General features: G+C 35.7%; 1 protein-coding gene across 9 annotated transcripts in view; it reads left to right on the top strand.

The window, feature by feature from the left end:
- Window positions 1–21,913, top strand: part of Ufd4 (ubiquitin fusion-degradation 4-like) — an 831,523-nt gene that overhangs the window by 530,345 nt on the left and 279,265 nt on the right. For 8 of the 9 annotated variants that reach the window (XM_090399614.1, XM_090399612.1, XM_090399618.1 and 5 more), the window contains one exon: window positions 14,769–14,852. The exons of the other annotated variant lie outside the window; for it this stretch is intronic. In XM_090399614.1, the coding sequence (XP_090255740.1) occupies window positions 14,769–14,852 (84 nt within the window). The remainder of the gene's footprint in view (window positions 1–14,768; window positions 14,853–21,913) is intronic. 9 annotated transcript variants of the gene reach the window in all.

Below are 21,913 nucleotides of genomic sequence, written 5' to 3'. Positions count from 1 at the left end.
GGTCTGGGTAGCCAACCTTTCCATACTGTATAACAATATACACAGTGTAGACAGTGGTTATTTCGAAGAGTAGTGGATAGTTTTTTTTGTTATCTTCATATTTTAATGGGCTCAATGGAAAGAACTCATGAATAAGTGAAAAGTTGCATTTTGAGTAGAAAAGGACAAGTTTTTAGAGTGAGAAAATTGATATTATGTGTTAGCAGAGACAAAAATCAGTGGAAGAACACATCTGAATATGTATTTTTTTGATATTACTCCCATCATTGAAAGTTTGTAAACATATAGTACATTAGCACCATGGGATTATATCTACCTTTTATTAATTTTATATTTTTTTGTATTTTATTTATTTTTTACATGATCATCAATTTCATGATATGTACCCACAAGGAGTGCTCAGGCTACTCTAACACATTACATTATTGAGTGCATTATTATTAATCTCCTGTCAACAATTTTCCTCCAAATTAGTCCGTCTTGGAGGGCTTACTTGTCAGCCCTCCAATATTGTGGTAGCTAACATGTTGTTCTTCTAAGGTGCTTCTGACTCAATCAATCCACCTAGATCTAGGTGTTCCTCTGGGTCTCTTTCCTCTTATCTTGGCAGCCATCAAACTCCAGTTTTGCGACCCTTTCTCTTCCATTTTGTTTAAGTGGCCATTCCAGTTTAGTTTACCTCTGCTCTGACATTCTTGAATACTAACAATGTTCAGGTCCTTTCTAACATCTTGATTTTTAATATGATTCTGCCATTGCTACTATCTGTTTACTCCTGCAGTTTTTCTCAGAACTTTTGTATCTGTGGTGTCTAATCTAAGCACTTGATCAGAGTGCTTTATTTCTAACCAAACTCTCAACTACATAACTTAAAACCGGTTTGAACACTGTCTTGTATACTATAGTTCGTCCACAGATTAGAGACCTTCGACACTTCTGCATATGTCCCAAAAAGGAGAATTCATTCCAATAATAGGGTAATCAATCCATCTTCTGGGATGAGTTTATTACAGGTTGGAAAATTTAGCTTTTCTTTTACGAACATTGTAGTTTTTAAAGTGTAACTATTTTGCTTGTATAACAGTTGGAAAAATGTACGTAGAGTATTAACAAAATTAAAAAAAAGTATAGCATAAAACAAAAATTTAACGAAATTTATTTTTAAGAAAGTTTTCTATAAAATAAAAATAGTTATACAGAAAAACAAATTTTTTTCAAATGAACTTAGATATTCTAAACTTACAGTTGAGAGAACTGAGACACTTTAATGTCCTCAACCGATTAATTATTTATGACTTGTTGTGACTCTTTTAACAAACCCATGCAAAAAAAGGGTTGGAAAAAAATACCATTATCAAATCCTTTTAATCTTCATAGTCATCTGAATCGGTGTCCGAATCGCCATCACTTTCACTTAAACTGATCACCAAAGGTTCGCATAATTCTTCGATAATTCTGTCTCTGTCCCAATACATATTTTCCAATGAGGTAACATGAGAGCAATATTTTCCCCAGTTTTGAACTGTAATACTTTTAATCGCCTGTTCTGAAAGCTTAAAAAGTTTCAATATGTCAATATCCCCAGTTATGTTGTGATGGCGAATGAAACTTTTCACTTCTGCCCAAACATACTCAATAGCATTAAAACTACTCAATAGCATTAAAACAAAATCCGATTTTATGAAGTATTTTCCTTAAAGTTTCTCTTTTCCAAGGAAAATTAATATTTTTCTTTAAGCAGAGGAATCAATTTCGGAACAGTTGGCACTCTTTTCTCGACCACGTAAAATTTGTGAATAGTTCTTCTTATAATGTCTACATCAAAATCATTCAAAGCTACGGTTTCAATGGTTTTCTTTCTCTGGCGCCTTTTTTTTGGGATATATCGGAAGTGATATTTTATTGAACTACGAGTTATCAGTAAATGCAAAACTGGCTGACAATGGAATCAGGAATGAGTGATGTGAGCAAGAGATCAGGAGAATGGAACTGAGGAGACTGAAGTTATTGTAATTGAGAATAGTAGTGCTGTGAGTGATAATGATAGAACAAGAATGCAGATGGACAGGGAAATGGGTGCGAGTCAGAGTGGACAGAGAGACATAATATAAGGAGAGTGGATGTTGGAAGTAGCAGTGAATGTGTGTATGGGGATGGTCAGTATGGATATAGGATGTAGTTGAGTCTGAAGAGAGAGAGAGAGAGAGATAAGTTAAATGGTGATAAAGGCAATTAGGAATGGTTAGGTGTGGGGAAATCACAACCTACAAGTGGCATGGGCGGGGCTGGTTATAGACCTCAAATTGAATTGCTGTGTTTATTTACAAATGCTAGGAGCATCAGAAATAAGGGAGCTGAAATGATTTCATTGATTTAGTTTACTCGCCCAAAATTTGTTGGAAGTGAAATATGCGAAGCATGTTTGAATAAGGATGATATCTTGATCAAAATGGAAATGGAAGGGTATGACGTATTCTATGAGGATAGAGGGGGTGGGGGGAGGAGGAGGAAGAATGCTGTTGATGATAGAAGGCAAATTATGTTGACACAAAGTGGAGATGCGAGATGTAAATAGTGGCAACGGTGTTGAGGCAGTATGGTGTGAGGTGAATGTTGACAGGAAGAGATAATAAGTTGGGTGCTGCTATAGGCCAAAGAATGTGGAGGGTGGTGACTAAGAAATGTTTAAGCAGTTTGAGTTAGAGAACATGATTAGTATGGGTAACTTTAATTATGGCAGTATAGATTGGAATGTAGAGATGGCATTTGGGAATAAGAAAAATGAATTTCTCGAGTTCTTGAGAGACAGTTGGCTCAGTCAGTATGTGAAGGAAGGCACACACATGGACCAAGAGTTTCAAATCTGCTCATTTCATTGGAGCATGTAATGGCAAGTGGGATTTTACACTTCTCTCTAGTTGCTGAGAGTGATCATGAAGTGATCACCTAGAAGGCAGATACTGCAGAGGCAGCACAAGATGAATAATGGTAGCAATCAATTGCATAAAGAGTATAAAGAGCAGGCAAAGAGAGTGACTCAGTTGATAAGAACAACAAAACTACATTATGAACAGAAATTAGCATATCATGACAAGAAAAATCCTAGAGAATTTTTCAGGTATGTGGCAAGTAGAAGAAAAAATGATTATAGTTAAATGATGCTAATGGATGAAAATGGTAGAATGATAACTATTGCAAAAGGATGGCTTAATCGTGAACGAGCAGGAGGTATATGAGGAAATAAAGAAATGAGCTTGGTGTCTATAAGGGTTTGATAACATATTACTACATGTTTTAAAGGAATATTCCAGGGAATTAGCAGTAGCATTGGCATGCCTGTTTAACTGTTACAACAGCACAGGTTCTAAGAGATTTGAAAGAAGGTAAAATTGTTCCATTGCATAAAGGTGGTGTTAAGGCAGTGGGGACAAATATATACTAGTTGTGGTTAAGGTACTGGGTTGAGAACTAGGATACAGAAATGGGTTGATAACAGCAGTATTCACTGTGGTTGCCAGCATGAGTTTCTTAAAGGGAGATCAAGTTTTACTAACTTACTTATGCACTATAACAAGATGACAAATTATCTTGGACAAGGGAGATGCATATATGATAGAATACTTAAATTTTGTAAAACGTTTGATAGACTGCTGCATGACAATTTTAATCAACTGAAAGAAATGTGATTGGATAACAGACTAATGAATGGATCATTGACTGGCTGTCAGGTATCAAAAAGTTGTATATGGGTGTGCAGTATCCTGAAGGAGGAAGGTCACTAATGCTGTACCGCAAGGATCAGTATTCGGACCATTGTTGTTCAGTTTCTATATTAATATATTGAGATATGCAACTGTTTGTAGAAGATGCAAAATTAGGGAGGGTAATGCAGAGTCAGCAGATGTTTTGGCCTTACAGGAGCTTGATTGAAATAGATTGTATTAATGGGTTGGTAAGTGGAACTACCAGTTCAATGTTGCAAAGTATAATATTTTGAAATTTGTAAGCAATGATAGGATGCAAAGTATACACATGGTGGGGAAACTAAAGGAGTTATAGTTGAGAGAACTGAGAGTGGTGGACAAGGACCTGAAATTCATCAGATAATGGCATTGATATGGCAGACCCTGACATACAGAAATAAAGAGGTTATGATTCTATTGTATAAGGCCTCATAGATTATTTTGCACAGATTTGGTCACTGAATTTTCATTGTAATGAGGATATGTTAGAAATGATCCAGAGAAGATTTTACAAAGCTGGTCAATGTTCTTTGGAATGCGGAGTATGAAGGCAAATTCAAAGAATGTAAATTGCAAAGCCTCATGAATAGGAGAATTAGGAGGAGGATTTGATTTAGACATATTAGTCAGGAGTTGTTATCAGGTTGACATGGAAAAAATTTTTCTTAGAATGGTAGAGGAATATAAAACAAGAGGCCATTCCTGGAAAGTATAAGCAGCACATCAATGCCATGTGTGTGAGGTACAGATGAGGGTTTAGAAAAAAGAAGCCTATTGACATTCTTTCAGAGGATTAGTAGACAGAATAAATGCGGAAGATGAGAATTGGGTTCAATGAGTTTGCAGTTGTACTTTAAAGGGATGTTGGACAGTAGCTTCTCTTGTTTTAACAGTTCTAACAGCAAATGGAGGAATGGTGTTTGCTATTTCACTGGAGCAGTGACCATGGAAGTACCTGTAGAAGAGAGACAGAACTGAAATATTGCATCTGTGAGATTGGGATTTATATAGGCTTAGTAGCTGGGTGGGTGTAAAATAGCTTATTGAGCAGAAAAGAATGCCTTGTTTTTTAGAAGCTGAAAAGCTATTGATGTGATGCATTTGTGCCAAGAGTGGTTTTGAGGTAAATGTCAGTCCAAGAAGAGAGAGAGAGAGAGAGAGAGTTCATGCTTCTCGTGATGTTGTGTGTGTATTACCAATGATGAGGGAAGGTGAGTTGAGATCTCTTTTTGAGAGAAAAGATAGGATGTGCTTTGCCACCATTGACAGTGACTAGGTTATCCTTGCACCACTGAAGAATGCTATTGAAATCTGTGTTTAAGGCACTGGTTGCAGATGAGCTTGATGTAAGGGATGTCTGTGAACTATGGTTTGTCAAAGTGGATAGGATTTTTAGTGATTGAAAGTTGGTCATTTATGTATAAGAGAAAGGGATGGGTGAGAGAACAGCACCCTGAGGTACTCCTGCATTGGTGGCAAAGCTCAAAGAGAGTGTTATCCACCATGACATGCAGTGAATGACCAGAGAGAAAGCTGATTAACCAGTTACAGAGGGTGGCAGGTAGACTAAAGGAATGCAGTTTGCAAAGCTATCAAAATGCCAAATACAATCAAAAGAAATGTCAAGGGCAACAGTACATGTTTTTCTAAACCTTTCCATTGCACATGTCTAGTGGAGAGTGATGTAGGCTGAGATATTAGTTGTGGATCTGGATTGGCAGAATCCACACTGGTGGTCGCAAGTTAAGTGGTGAGTTTCTTGAGTGTGAAGAAGTTGACCATTGATAACTTCCTCCATTTGGGAGAGGATTAATGTGATGGTAGTTGGACGGTAGGCTTTTGTTTCCCTTTTATGAAATGGGTTTGATATATTTTAGTTTCCATGAGATGGGATAGGTGCTAGCTGAGTATAGAAGATCGAAGAGATGATGACTGAATGTATTGTGCTCAGCTACCTTGAACACTTAAAGAAAAGACATGGCATCTACAAAATTGTAGCTTGAAGGAGACATATCAAAGGTAGATTAGCAGGTATTCAATTGTTAGTGGTATATTAATTGTTATATGTGTAGACATGAAATATATGTTGTGTCCAATTGTATTGCTTCAGCCTTTTGAATAAAAAGAAGTTTGCACATGGCCGATAAATAAGATGATCTTTTCTAATAAGATAACTAACACTGGGTTTATTGGTTGTAAAGATTTAATACCACTAGATGTAATACCTGCTAGTTTTGCCATTTAAACTAGTGGCTTGATCTGGGTTTGGATGAATCAACACATTGCTAAAAAAATACCAAATGTGTAGTAACCTTTACACAAGTACAATAGAAACACGTGGAGCATGGATGCTGGCACATGGTCAGTCATTGTTCAGTAGGTGCGTCCGATAGTTAGCAGAGAAATTAAACTCTGATGTGTTTAGAGATCTGATGAGTGACTTCCAAATGTAGAGCAGAATCATCCCTTGGTTTCTGTTTAGGGTACCTTGTGAGTGGTACCCTAAACAGAAGCTTCTTTTATGTTGCAGGAGCTGTAGTCTTCTTCTATGTATGGCATTGAGCTCTAATCCCATTCAATGTGTGGTGAGTTTTGAAAAAATGGAATGCTAACCCTGAACTGGCCTCTCTGTTGTTGTTCATGTGTCCAATATGTTCAGTTTGTCTTATTTCCAAACTGCTCGCAGTTTGTCCTATGTAATTAAGGTCATATGAACATCGGATGTTGTAAACTCCAGGATGTTTGTTAAAAGAGTTGGTCTTTGGGAGAGTGTAACAGATTTTGTACTGTCATAATTGGTTTGAAGGCTACTCTAATGTCATGAGATTTCAGGAGATTAGCAAGTTTTTGCGAAAGTTCACCAACAAAAGGGGGAAATTGAAGTCCTGTAATGAATGACATGGATTTCTTGTGGAGAGGGATTAGAGAGTAGTATTCTTTTTGTTATTTTTTTTTAGGATATTCATTGCTGATCAATAGCTGGAGAACAAAATGTAATTCTTCTCTTAATGTTCTTTCATCTCTTATAATAGAGATCGCCCTCTTTTTCAGCATATGGACAATGCCCGATTTTTGTGAAATATGCTGCAACGAGGAGAAATGTCGATAACTACATGAATATGTTGGTTTACTGTACATACCAAGAGAAATGCTTTTGTCTGCTTGTTTCATAATTAAATGTGTAGAAAAGGAAATTTTCCTTCATTCTTAAGTTCTAAGGTGAATTTGATTTTATGGCAGAAGGAATTAATAGATGCCAGAATCATATAACTCAGCTACACTGTGTTTCCACATTATGAATATGTCGTATACATATCTCCACCAAATTGATGGTTTAGGATTTGCAGATAACAAGACATCATTTTCAAACTTTTCCATGAATAAGTCTGCATAAGGAGGAGATAGAGGACTTCCCACTGCAAGGCCCGAAAGTTGTTTGTAGATTTTTCCATCCCATCAGAAAAAATTTGAGTTAAGACAGTGTTTATAGAGTTGAGAGATGTCCTGAGGAAACAGATTATCTATAAGTACCATAACTTTGTTCATAGGAACATTTGTAAATAATGACACAACATCCAGGCTAGCTAGAATGTCTGTTCATGATATTGAAATTTCTCCTAGTTTTTCTATAAAGTATTGCATATTTTTGATATAAGCGTCTTTATGCCTAATGTGCTCCTTTAGAAGATGAGCAAGATGTGTTGATAACAAATAAGTTGGTGAGCTAATACCATCAATGATTGGTTGAAGAGGAATATTCGTCCTTTGTACTTTTGGCAGTCCATATAAACATGGATTTAACGGATACATGGATTTCAATTTTTTCTTAAGATTCGTGAGCCATGTAGTCATGTTGCTTAAAAGGTTGTTAGTTTCTACATGGTTTATTTAAGTAGGGTCAGAATGTAATTGCGAGTAAGTAGAGGTATCAGAAAGCATCAGGTTCATATACATTCAGTATTTTTTTTTAGTAATGTATTGATTCATAATCGCACTTGTTATTTATTTATATTTCTATGTTTATTCAAACTCAGATGAAGCCGCTAATTTATGTGGCGAAACTAGTAGGTGACTAGTAGTATTAAATCTTTACGACCAATAAACCCAGCGTTAGTTATTTTTTATTAGTTTTATGGTCGAAGATAACATACTTATCAGGGTGATCTTGTTTTGTGATGTTGAAGGCATGGTGGATCACAAGGCACAACAAATGTATTTGTAAGGTTTGAAGCAGCACGAACTGCTTCAAAAATATGCACCTAGTAAATAAAAATTCACCATAATTAACTAATTAACACTCCATCAATCCTCCACACCCTTTTTTTAATATAAAGAAAAGCAACGATCTGATTATGTTGACAAAATTTTAAACATATTATTGTTTAGCAGTATTGAAAGCTGCATTTGAGTGATGCTCCAGCTTTTGCTGGAATTAGGCATATATATGTGCAGAAAAATTCTTGCTTGATGGGTTAAAAACTATACAATTGCAACATTTCAGTGTTTTTGCAATTTAGTCTTAATATTCTTGATCGAATCCTGTTATATATATATTCCCTCCTCCAAACATCATGTTAGTAGCCCATTTTATTTTTAGAAACACGCTGTGGTACCAACTTTTTCATAATAACAAATTACGATAAATTTTTTTTTTTTTTTTACTTGTATTAGATGCTGAAACACCTTTCATTTATTCAATTTCGATATAGTATTCAACCAAAAGCTGACACTTTGTGAATATGATACTTTGTGAATATGTGGTACCAACTTTTTCGTAATAACAAATTACGGTAAATTTTTTTTTTTTTTTTTTGCTTGTATTAGATGCTGAAACACCTTTCATTTATGCAATTTCGATATAGTATTCAACCAAAAGCTGACACTTTGTAAATATGATTTTCTAAAGGGAGACAACCCCATATTCACTTACAATTAAATTATTTATTCCGATATAGTAGACTATAGTTTAAGGGCACAAAAGGTCTAATTCCTTGTTGAATTACTGTTGTATGAACTCTGATTACTGGCAGCCTGTTTTTTCTGTTTCTCTCTCTCTCTCTCTCTCGTTTAAAATTGCAGCAGTCCATTTTGCTACTCATTTCAACATACTCTATCCTGCCAAAATTCAGATGACATGCAGAATTAAACAAAACATATGTTTATTGATAGAAATTAATGTGTTTGTCATGCCAGTACACTCTGAGACTCTCTGCTAATTTATGATTAGAAAGTTAGTGTCATTACCTTTAAAGCAATTAGGAACATCTAATGAAAGATATTATTTTTGCATCTGATTGATCCTAGATCTATTCTGCATGATTAAAGACAGAGGAAATCCATGCAGCCTGTTTTTTTAGGCTGCCAGTAATATTCTGAGGGCTTATCAACTGAAGATGAGTTACTAGTCTCATGCAGTTAGAGAGTTTTTCCCCCCCAGAAACTCTGCTTTTTCATCATAGCTGTAGTTGTCAGCATAATTACAGCCAAACAGAACTTTCCAGTGTTTCAGCATAAATATGTTGGACCAGTACCATAAAATTGCCACATTGTAGGACATGTGGTAATTCACATCTCATCATTTGGTGTAATACTCAGGGAAAAGTGTTCTGGGCATCCTCCATACCTAAATATGACTATTGCATTAGAAGAGTATGCAGTGAATCATCTCTCTCCATGTGAATTAATATCTGAAGTCCAGTTTCTGTACTATGCCATTTAATTGAGTGTATTTTTACTGTCATTAACAGCACTTTGTGGATTGCAATTCACCCATGAAAGTTCATGGGATATAGCCTTCTGAACATTGTAGAAATGCTCACGAGAGCTGTTTGTTTCCTTTCACGTCATTTTCTTTTTGAAATGAAATCACGTTTGAAGTGGCTTTCCTTTTGAAACAGTCTACTGCCTAAATCTGTATTTTAACCCTATCTTGCACTCATTGTCACTCACAATTGCTGTTTATTCAGCATATTGCCAAACATGCATTTAGGAATACTTAATGCCAAACATGTGCCGACAGTTCTCCTCAAATTTGTCAGTTCCCTCTGAAAGCTTGGTAACTCTTTGCATGTATTCATCATTTGGCTTACAAAATTGAAATTACTTCTAAGTGAATGCTGATCTTTAAGGGGCACAGAATTTGAATATTATATAGTCTTATTCATTTTCCTTCAGGATAGTACAGAGTAATATATAATGCAAATTAGATTATTTCATCATGTGATCTGATAGTAATCTATTACTGTAATATTACATCTAGATTATATATCAGAATCTTAATAACAATGTATTACAGTGTAGTATAGTGAAAATGGAGCTTCCTCTTCTCCTACATAACCAACTTGTAATGCTGAAAATGTTACCCTTACAGGTTGGTGGTGTGGGAGTATCTCCATTTCCACTAAGTTTTGATATTATTTGATAAAATGTTGTACATTTTAACAAATAATAATTCGTAGTTACATGAAATTAGATTTCAGAAATTCAAATACTGATATCATTCTTGTTGAAACTTAATAAACTTAATGAATAATTATGAAAGCCTGCATCATCAGAGCAGTGTATTATTGTATCTTCATACACAATATCATATCCAGCATTAAGACCTTCCAGCATCTTCTGGGTAAGTTACTTCTTTCCCTTTCTTCTCTTGCTTAATATATAATGCTTAGTAATGTAATCTGCTTCTCAAAACAAGAATAGTAAGTGATATAGTGAATGAATTTCGTTCCTTATTAAATGCTTAAAAGTTTTTTAATGAACTTCTGGCTTGTGATACACTAGAACAGTTATTTTATTTTAAACTTTTGTTTTGTTCATTCTTTCCACTGAAACTTCTGATTAAAATTCTGTCACAGATTTTCTAAATATGAAATGATTTAATTAGTAGAAGAATTTCACTTGAATACCTGTCCATTAAGAAGACTGAAATGAAAACTGATGTTTTAACTTGAAACACTAATTTAGATTCTTTTCTTAGCAACAATTGTCTTCTCAAACAAAGCTGATTGTTTGGTATGTAATGCATAGTTAATGCCACATTAGAGGAAATATGATCCTAGTGTAAAGAATTTTAGCATTTAGTTTCTCAAGTAACACAATATGAGGTTATATATATATATATATATAAGAAATCATCTTACCATATACTGGTTATGTAACAGCATTGTAAAAATTCTTCAACAATATCTGATAGGAGATGTTATATCTTATAAATCTTTTCAACTATGTTGTCATTTGCTGCTTCATTGTTTCAGATTGTGTACAGATCCAGATCATAGTTAATCGGTTCCTACTATCAGATCTTGATATCCCAAAGTGAACTTTCCAGTTTGTTGAGAATGCATTATTTCATCCTTGATATTACTTCTTTTCTGATAGGTTGAGGTATGGCTAACATTTAGATGCCTTTGTTTCTGAATAAGGATTCGTTGAAAACCATCCTCCTTAAAAAACATTAAGAAATTCAAACTTAAAACCTTGTGTGTGTGTGTGTGTGTTTAAAAAAAAAAAAAAATTCTTTTCAAGAAAGTTGTTGAAAGCATATCAAATGGACATACTAACCACCACAGAACTTTCTAACATTATGGGTTTTGAAATTTCCCAATCTAACACCTAGAGATGCTACTCAGAACTTTTTCTTGGCAGCATAAGCTAACAATGTCAAGTTGTTTCTTTCTGATTACTTATACTGATATTTGTTAATTTAGGGACACAAAAACACACGTGTTGAACAGATTATTTTATTAATTACTAATAAAATAAAACTTGATGTTTCGACCCCTGTATCAAGGAAGAATACAAGTGTATACGGAACCAAGCTACATGCTCATGCCCTGTATACTGGTAAACTAAATCTACGTAGTTAGTTAATCCTTTTCCCTAGCCTGACCTCTAGTGATAAAAAAAAAAAAGTTGTATCACATCGATAAGTTGTATCATATCGAGAGAGGTTTAAGATCCCTCCCCACCATTTTGGCTGATAAAATATGAATGGAAACATCGTGTATACTAAATTCAAACAAAAAACTAAGCACCAACTTAAACAAAACCGAAAATCTAGCCCTTAAATCCTTAAAAAATAACCAAGACATTATAATCACAAAAGCAGATAAAGGCAATGTCACTGTCCTTTTAGACCATACAACATACATTGAAAAAATGAACCATTTAATATCGGACCACAACACCTACCAAATGGTAAACTACAACCCCACAAAACATAACAAAAAGAAAACAACTGAATTAATCAAATCCGTCCACACATGGCCCGAAGAAGCAACAAAAAAATTAATACCTCAGTATGCCCATGTGCCCAGAATTTATGGCCTGCCAAAAATACACAAACCAGGCACACTGCTTCGTCCGATTGTTGAAGGAATTGACAGTCCAAATTATCACTTAGCCAAAAAATTAGCTGCCACACTCAAGGAATTGGTAGGTCTGTCCCCTTCTTACATAAAAAATACACAACGACCAAGATTTATTAGTCAGCTTTGACATAACTTCCCTTTTCACCAATGTCCCAATCAATGACACGATCTTGCTCCTACAGAACATATTTCTACATGACATCACGGCCCTCTTTGCCCACGTACTCCGCTCTGGATATTTCGTGTGGCAAAACAATTTTTACCTTCAAAAAGAAGGTACACCCATGGGCTCACCACTTTCTTCCCCAATAGCTAACTTTTATATGGAAGACTTTGAGCAACGTGCTCTAGAGACAGCATGTCTAAAGCCCAAAATTTGCTTCAGATACGTTGACGATATTTTCGCCATTTGGCCCCATGGCCGCGAAGCTCTAAATACTTTCCTTAGCCACCTAAACAAACAACACAAATGTATCCAATTCACCATTGAAATGGAAAAAAAACAACTCTCTTCCTTTCCTAGACACACTTGTCACACGTCTTCCCTCTGGCTGTCTCTCCTTCTCAGTTTACCGCAAACCTACACACACAGGCTAATACATACACAAAAATTCTTACCACCACCCAACACAAAAACTAGGTGTCATAAGCATCCTTAAACACAGAGCCCTAACTATTTGTTCTAATGAACAGGCTCTAAACCAGGATTACAAGATCATCAACCAAACATTTATCAAAAATGGATACAGTAAAAAAACTATTCATAAGATCCTCTATAAAGATACCAGTAAGAACAAAAAAAGATTTCAAGAATGCTATTGCCATTCCTTGTTAGAGGCATTTCTGAAAAAATAGACAGAACACTTCGCAAATACAACATTAAAACCACCTTTAAACCCCCAAATAAGTTAGGACACCTACTCAGTTCTTCTAAAGATCCTCTTCCACACCTAGCCCACCCAGGGGTATATAAAATACAATGCACATGCAACATACCATATATAGGGGAAACAGGGCGAACTGTCCCAATCAGAAAAGATGAACACAAACGACACATTAAATACCTCCATTTTGGTAAAACCGGCCTTTCTGACCACACACTCCAAACATACCACAGAATCGATTGGAAAAATACTAAGTCCCTACACCACACCAAAACCTGGTTTGAGAGAAAATTTAAAGAGTCATGTGAAATGCTCAAACACAACCCAAATCTCAACAAAAATGATGGCCTAACCATTTCAAGAATGTGGAGGACCCATCTACAACCTGTATAACAACCTAAACTAGCCATAGAAAAATCCCAGTGCAAGAAGACAACCTGGTGAAGTGTTTGTAACATTCAACAGCAACTGAAAGAAATAATATTATAACAATCAGAACTATCCAGAAGAATATTAATACATGAGGACTTTAGCAGTTTATTGTAGTTGAGGACTTTAGCAGTTTATTGTAGTTGTATTTATTTATTTTATTTTATTTTATTTTATTTATTTATTTATTTTATTTTATTTTATCACTAGAGGTCAGGCTAGGGAAAAGGATTAACTAACTACGTAGATTTAGTTTACCGGTATACAGGGCATGAGCATGTTGCTTGGTTCCATATACACTTGTATTCTTCCAATGATGACCTCGATATAGGGGTCGAAACGTCAAGTTTTATTTTATTAGTAATTAATAAAATAATCTGTTCAACACGTGTGTTTTTGTGTCCCTAAATTTACAAATATGAGTGCTGATCACTGTGTAGCCTTAAAAGAAAGAATTCTTATACTGATTTCTACATATGCTAGAACACTAAACCAGGCTTGCTGCAAACCAAAGTGTTGTCCTAAAAACTGTTAAAATAAACTGTAATATCTTGATTTTTTGCAAATAAACTGAAATAAGTGTTAGTTTTCTTAAAAAAAAATACTGATTTATCTTACTTCTACAATTGGTCTCTGTAGCAGTGTTTCCAGAGAACTCCCCTCCCCTCCATGCATGTGCGCGCGCACACACACACACACACACACACACACAAAGAAAAAAATATAAGAGTAACCCTGTTGAACTGACATTTTCACCCTGAATTGTATGGATTTGGTATATATGCTTTTCAATTTGTTTTTATGGGAGAGCATTAGATTTGCAGATGTAATTTTTTAATTTCTAATGTACTCATGTGTACAGCCTTTTATGGTGAAAGCCAGATTAAAAAATATAACTGAAGAATATTATTGAACAGACATTTTTAAACTAGATTGTATGGGTCGATATATGTGCATTTCAGATTGTTCTTATGGTGAAACATTAGGTTCAATCAAGTATAATTTTCAAATCAACTAATAATTATAAATTGCTATGAGAGTAGGCCATTCCTATTTCATAATGTCATTTTCAATGATTATATGCTGTTCATCCTAAAAATCTAAGAACTGAGAGATATCTGCTGTGCTGTCTAAGTGCATGAATTTTATTTAATATTAATCCCCCTGCATGCTGTGTTCTGTGGCATGTTTAAAATAATACAATGAATGCCTAGCATACAAATTTAATGTGATTAAAATAGTTATTTTCAGTTCTGTTGATCCTTTGTCCAATATGTGTGCATCATCTACTGACAGTCTTCAGATTCCTCCCTAACCATGTGGCCATTTCTTATCCTTAGAAATACTTGCTGATCTCCTAGGAGAATTGCCTGTTAGTGACTCACCATCAGATTCTGCCACCCTTGTCAACCTCTCAGCCCCAGGTATGCTTTACTGTCCCTCTGTAGTGAAGTTTGTCTTCCTTGTTTGCATAATAATCGTCTATATAAAATATTCCTTTAAACTTTCCTAGAATCTTATAAGATATTTTATAAGTTTCTTACAAATTAAATTTCTTTTTGTCGTGTATTCAATATAAGTAATAGTGGCATGTTTCTAATTGTAAACCACAACATCGCATTCATTTGCATAATATTTACAGTAATTTAAAACTAAGGTTAAGATTAGATTTTAAAAATGGCCAAACATAACTGCAGATATATGATCAGCAGAGTGAAATGCAGAATTGCCAAACTATAAATAATATTTTTTTTGATTAATAATATTAATAATAATTTACTAAAGTATGAATATTGATTGAGCAAATTTTTTTGAAAGACAACTGCTGTAATTTTCAGAATTTTCGGTTTTTGTGGAGTAGGTTTATAAATATAGTAAACAGACACAAATCCAAAATATTTAGGGTTTTAACAGTACAGGTGTTGTATCTGTTTAACTAGAACAGCTGAAGATATGGTTATGCTCTATCTCAGGGATATATGTAATTGATGCTCACTGTAGATATCAACATATGACTAAAAGTTAAGCATACTGTTTTTAATATTATTATTGCACAGGCACTTTCAGAAGACTCATCGTGGGAGACCAAAACTATCAACATAATATGTATTGTACCTTTCCTCGAAACTATTACCTGACAAATCACTTACACTTACTTACTGACTCAGGCAGCCCATTACATCATTCACCACTCTCCAAGCGAAAAAATCTAGTACTCACGCCCTTGCTAACCACACTTTTGCTCAACTTCCATGGATGGCCTCGTGTTCTGCTGCTTCTAGCCATGTGCTGAAACATTTCCCCTGCATCAATTCTATAAAATCCTTCAAGTAACTTAATATTTCTATCACATCCTTTTTGCCTATTAATCAACTTTTGCAATCCAGAAACCCTCAATTTATCCTTATAGCGAGGATTGCACAAGCCACTCGCCTCTGGATCCTCTCCACCACTTCCTCATCCACAAGAAAGTCCGGTGACGTGACCAGACCTGAACACAGTAATCCAGATGTGGTCGTATCAAGGATTTATAAAGAGGAATGATAACTTCCTTATCTCTGCTTGTTAGTGTATTCTTCAATAAAGAAGTAATCCAGTGAGCTGCCCTGGCTACTTTAGCAATGTCCTCTAAACTTGAGCGGTTCGTTGACTGTTATCCCCAGATTCCTGGCTTCATCAGTTTTCCGAAGTACAGTTCCCTCAATATGGTACACAGCTTGTAATCTTTTTATCCTAAAATGCATAACTTGACACTTTTCCATAGTAAATTGACATACATAAGGTTTTGCCCATACTGACTGCCTACTCAAAAACATCCTGCAAGCTTTGTACATCACCTTGATTAACTATTACCCTACCCATTTATCATGAGCAAACAACTGAATATGTCCCTTCAAATTATTTCCAATATCATTTATGTACAATTAAACAGCAGTGGTCCAAGCACAGAGCCCTGTGGCACACTATTAGTCACCTGCCATCTGGATTCTACTCCTCCATATACAACTTATCGTCTAAGTCCTACTCGATTTACATTCCTAACCTTGAGTATACCGTGTCATATTGCTTCCTCCAGATTATCTGCATAATACACCGTGAACATTCTTCCTTTGCAGATTTTATGCCATGGTACTGCTTCAAGCTGCCTCCTAAGTGTATCATGATCACCTTCCTTATAGTTTCACAATACCCCTTCTTAACTGGAATTTCCACATGTTTTGTCACCTAAGTCAAGACCATGTGATTAATTTTCTCAGTTGGAGGTAATGTAGCCACCTCAGTTATGGTTAAGTCCTCTGACCATATAACAAGATCCAACACTCTCATAACCCAAGTCCCTTCTGTCACATTCTGCTTCAAGCAATTATCTTTCACTGAGTATATATCCATTTCCTTCCTGTCATGTGATCTTTCCTCCTTCAAATCTATATCTCCAAAGTCGAAGCCCCCCCCCCCACCACCACCATAATAATAATTACTCAACTAGCACCCATTGTACTAATCTGTTGATGCATATCTTCCAGATCGTCCCTAGCACTTCCTGGCCTATAGCAGCAAGCAAGTTTATATTTTGTCCTGTTGACAGCCTTGTTCTCAGAACAAGACCGTCAACAGGACAAAATATTATTTCAAAAGAACTGCCATCTGCCACACTGACTCCTAATCTTGGCTGCAATTCATCTCCTGTCATCTGCATTACCCTACTCCCTTTCCTGTCTACTCTACCCTCCCTGAAAATACTAACATTGTAACTATGTCATCTGCTGTTAGTCAAGTCTCACTATTGCCTAAAACGGTTGGCAAGGTTGCATTAATCGGTGTGAAAATTTTTTCCTTCTTATTCCTGATGCTTTTAGCATTAATATATAGAAACTATAGCATCCCCTTTGTCCTCCAACAAGATTATATATTTTTTGTTCATTCACATACTTATTTGCTTTATAGGTGCATTCATACATCCTCAACTGCTTCTGATCTAATTGCTACAATTTTCCTGAATTAGCACTTCCACACGCTCAGTGAATAAGCTCTCTCCAGACACCTAATTCCGAATCCATTTTTAAGCGCATTCCATCTGCATTGTACAAATCTCTGTATCCATCAACTCAGGCCATAGGTTCAGAAACTATACATCATTTCTTCTGCACAACCTGTGTATTGATTCATTAGCATTAGCTGTCATTGGTCTCCTTCAACATCAAATGATGTATGAAATCGATGACTTTAGAGAAAGGACCATCCAGCAGCTTGTTAATTTCTATAATACTACTCAAATAACAGAGAAACAGTACATTGAGTTCCAATTACTTACATTTCTGGCATCTCAGAGCCCATTTCAAGAATTCTTAAGAAATACAATTTAGTGGCTACTTTTCTTCCTATCAACAAATTATCAGCATGGTTTTCATCTTCTAAACATAAACAGTTTCCTCTAGTTCTCACTGGTGTCTACCAAGTTCCTTGTAATTGTCATCGTTCTTACTTTGGACAAATTGGACACTCTGTGGAAAAGAGAATACAATAACATCAATCTTACATTAGCAACAGTAAATCAGAAAAATCTGGCTTGGAACAGCATGGAATAGATACAGACCACAACATCCTGTGGTCTGAAACACACTTACATGATCAATGTCAGTATAAATTGGAATGATTGGGTCTTTCTATCTAAGATACGAGAAAGTTTTATTCTAATCACATATCAATATTTTTTTTTTAGAGCTAATGAATTATCATCATCATCAAATTCCTGCCATGTACCCTCAAGGGCTGTACAGGATATGATAGTACTACATGAAAAAAATTACATCATTATTAATTTCATATCTAAAATTTTCCTCCAAATCAGTCTGTTACTTGTCAAGACTCCAACATTATCAGATCTTATATTTCTATCGTCTAAAGCACTTTGTACCGTATCAATCCACCTATATCTTGGTCTTCCTCTGGGTCGTTTTCCTGCCAACTTGGCAGAGAACACTGGTTTTGCTAATCTTTCCTCGCCCATTCTGTTTAAGTGACCATACCACCTGAGATTATCTCTGCTAACACATTCCTGGATGCTGACAATGTCAAGTTCTTTCCTAATATCCTCGTTTTTAATATGATATTGCCATTGATGCCATCTGTTCACGCCTATAATCTTTCTCAGGACTCTCATATCTGTGGTCTCTAGTCTTTGGTCAAGTGTTTTACTTCTGACCCAGCTCTCAGATCCATAAGTTAAAACTGGTTTGAACACTGTCTTGTATACAGCTAATTTAGTGTTCCGTGTTCCGACTAATTTCTCTCTTATTCCACATGAATTTATTCAGTTGACTTCCCACCATATCAGCTTTGCTGATTCTGTTGTCTATTTCTATATTTAATTTACCATCTTCAGTAAAAATCGTGCCTAAATAGCTGAAATGTGTTACTTGTTCCACAGGTTCTCCATTCACAACACAGTTGACATTTCTTCTCAACCGTTTCTCAATTATACTTGCATAGATCTTGCCAGGAACACTCAGTAGGGAAATACCTCTGTAATTCTCACATGCAGTTTTATTTCCCTTTTTTTATATGGGTACTATGAGAGCTCTACTCCAATCATCGGGAATTCGTCCCTCTGTCCAGGCTTTCTGAACTATGCAGTGCAGCCACTGTAAGACTCTTATACCACCATACTTCAGCATTTCTGGTCGAATATCATCTACTCCTGCTTCCTTTCCACATTTCAAGCCTTTCATGGCTTTTTCTACTTCAAGTATGGATATGTATTCCTGACTGCATGCCTGGTCCATGTTTTTTACCACTGTGCTGTCATCATTGCTTGTTTCATTTAGCAGTTTTTCAAAGTAATTACTCCATACTTCAAGGATATCTTTTTCTCCCATTTTCATGTTACCTTTATCATCTCTAACTCCTTTTACAGCACTCTTTCCTCCATTCCTAAGCTTCTTCAACAACCTCCAGAATATTTTGCCACCTTCTTGATATTTATTTTCTATATTCTTGCCAAAGTCCTCCCATGACTTTTGTTTAGCTAGTTTTACACAGTGTTTAGCATTCTTACATTTGTCTCTATATTCTGTAAGAGCACAAGCTGACTTATTTGCCAGGAACTTTTGATAGGCTTTCTTCTTTTCCTTCGCTGCCTCTTTAACTTCCTGTGTCCACCAGGCAGTTCTGATTTTTTTATCCTTACAGACAACCTCACCACATGCCTCTCTGGCAGAATCAATCAATGTTTTCTTCAGAGTTTGCTACTGAATCTCCAAGGTTTGATTCCTGTTTTCAAACTCTTTCATTTTTTCTTCAATAATCTTTGTGTGTTTTAGTCTATAGTTCACATCTGAGAGCTGCTCAACTTTTATTCGCTTTAAAACTTTCTTACATGTTATTCTTTGAAATTTAATTTTATCTGCTCAAGACTAAATAGTGATCACTTCCAATTTCAAATCTTCTGTACACTCTGGTGTCCTGCACAAGGGAGAAAACATCACTATCAACAATAATATAGCCAATGAGACTTTTCTTATTCCTAGCCTCTTCTCTCCATGTGAATTTGTGCACATTTTTATGTTGGAACATGGTGTTAGTAATAACTAGTCCATGTCCTGAGCAGAAATCCAACAGATATTTGCCATTATTATTAGCTTTGCTCTTTTCTCCAAATTTTCCCAAAATATTTTTGTATGTCTGACAATCATTTCCTACTCTGCTATTTAGATCCCCAACAAGGACCAACTTTTCCTTTTTCATTGTGTCAGTTGCTTTTTCTAAAGCCTCAAAAAAATTCCTCCACTTCTACCTTAGTAGAACCTTCTGTGGGACCATAGGCACAAATAAGTCTCATTGTCCAGTTCCCTATTTTCGTATTTGCCCACATTACTCTACTTGAGACTGACTGCCATTCAAGAAGATTAGCCTCGTATTTTGTGTTGAATACTATGGCTACTCCTTCTTTTCCTTGATTGTCATTGCCTGAATATAACATTTTGTATTTATTGCTCAGAAAGATCTCACCAGTTTTGGTCTTTTTTGTTTCAGTCACCCCTATTATGTCGATCTGGTAGTTATCTAATTCCTCAGCTAGCTCCATTTCTTTGCCATTCAGGCTTCTTACGTTGATAGTACCGATCTTTAACTCTGGTGATGTTGAGTTGGGGTTTGTTTTCAGATTTGTTCCAGTAGCTGACTTTTCGCTGTTCGCCCTGGTTCCCTGGCGAAAACAACAGGGGCCTTGTTTAACCGGCCGACGCCCCAGCCGGCATGAAATTTTGTCATGTCGTACCATCATTTTTTATTTTGGTTTAACCAATAGTAATACAATTTGGTCGGCTAAATCCCAAATTGCCAGCCCATCCTCGTCCGTTCAGTATCCAAGTAGATACCCAACAGGGTGCACCATGAGAAGGTGAGGATTGGACATTAGGTCAGAAGCCCTGGTCGGTTCTCCGCATTCCTTTAAAGGCTATGTGGAGGTCTCCTCTCAGTTATACAGCTTTGACCCTTAAGCACCCCCACCAATGAATTACCACTATTGCAATATTTCCTCAGTTATACCATTGCACTGTTTTATGTATAACATCATGCGGCTCTTACCTTTTCAAATCATCTATTGTTCCCATTCTATTTTGTAATTAACTATTGTTGCTACTGAAGATGGACTGTAATATTCAGGCTGAAATATATGGCCTTAAATAAATAGTATTACTTTTCCCTTGTGTTTTTTCTTGTTAATTCAAGAAATCTAATATGTTTTTCTAAAACTAAATTAAATTGATGGGCGAAACGGCATCTCCTTCTTTTAATCCTGTCTTCAGAATAAAAAGTTTTGATCTAATTCCATTAGGTAATACCATACTTATTATTATTATTATTAATAAATTGTTATTATTATTAAAAGACCCAGAGAATCAGGTACTCATCGAAGGAGGCTACACTATTCACACCAGCTATTATACCTGTTCGTGAATTCATTCCTGCTACTTGCACACAAACATCCAATGACAATCCATTCCAATCATGCACCACTCTATGAGAGAAAATCTAGCCCTCACCCTCTTCTTGATAGCATTCATTCTCAACTTCCAAGGATGCCCTTGCATTTTTTCCCAACCCTCCATAAAATAAAAAATTTCACCTACTGAAATTCTGTATAACTTTTTCAGACTTTTGTGACTCTAATCATATCACTCCTGTTTGCTAGTGTCTGCAGCCTACGAATTCTCAATCTATCTTCATAATCAGTATTTCCAAAATCCTAATATCATTTTTGATATTCTCCTTTGTACTCTCTCTCTCCTACTGTATCAGAATCACCATGGAAACCAGAAGACAAGACCTGTGAGCAACAGTCCAATTGAGGTCTTATCAAGACCCTATAAAGAGGCAAAATGACTTCCTTGTCTTCACATGCCCTCAATATCAGCCTATTCAAACCATTCTGCAAGTAGTGCATATCAATAGCATTCGTAATTACCCTGCCTATCTTTGCATC

This window comes from Typopeltis vanoorti, chromosome 10, assembly GCF_054136105.1.
Source record: "Typopeltis vanoorti isolate ZY-2024b chromosome 10, IOZ_Tvanoo_1.0, whole genome shotgun sequence".
Taxonomy (NCBI): domain Eukaryota; kingdom Metazoa; phylum Arthropoda; class Arachnida; order Uropygi; family Thelyphonidae; genus Typopeltis; species Typopeltis vanoorti.
The sequence above is the reverse complement of the archived record's forward strand: the minus strand, read 5'-3'. Positions and strand labels throughout refer to the sequence as shown.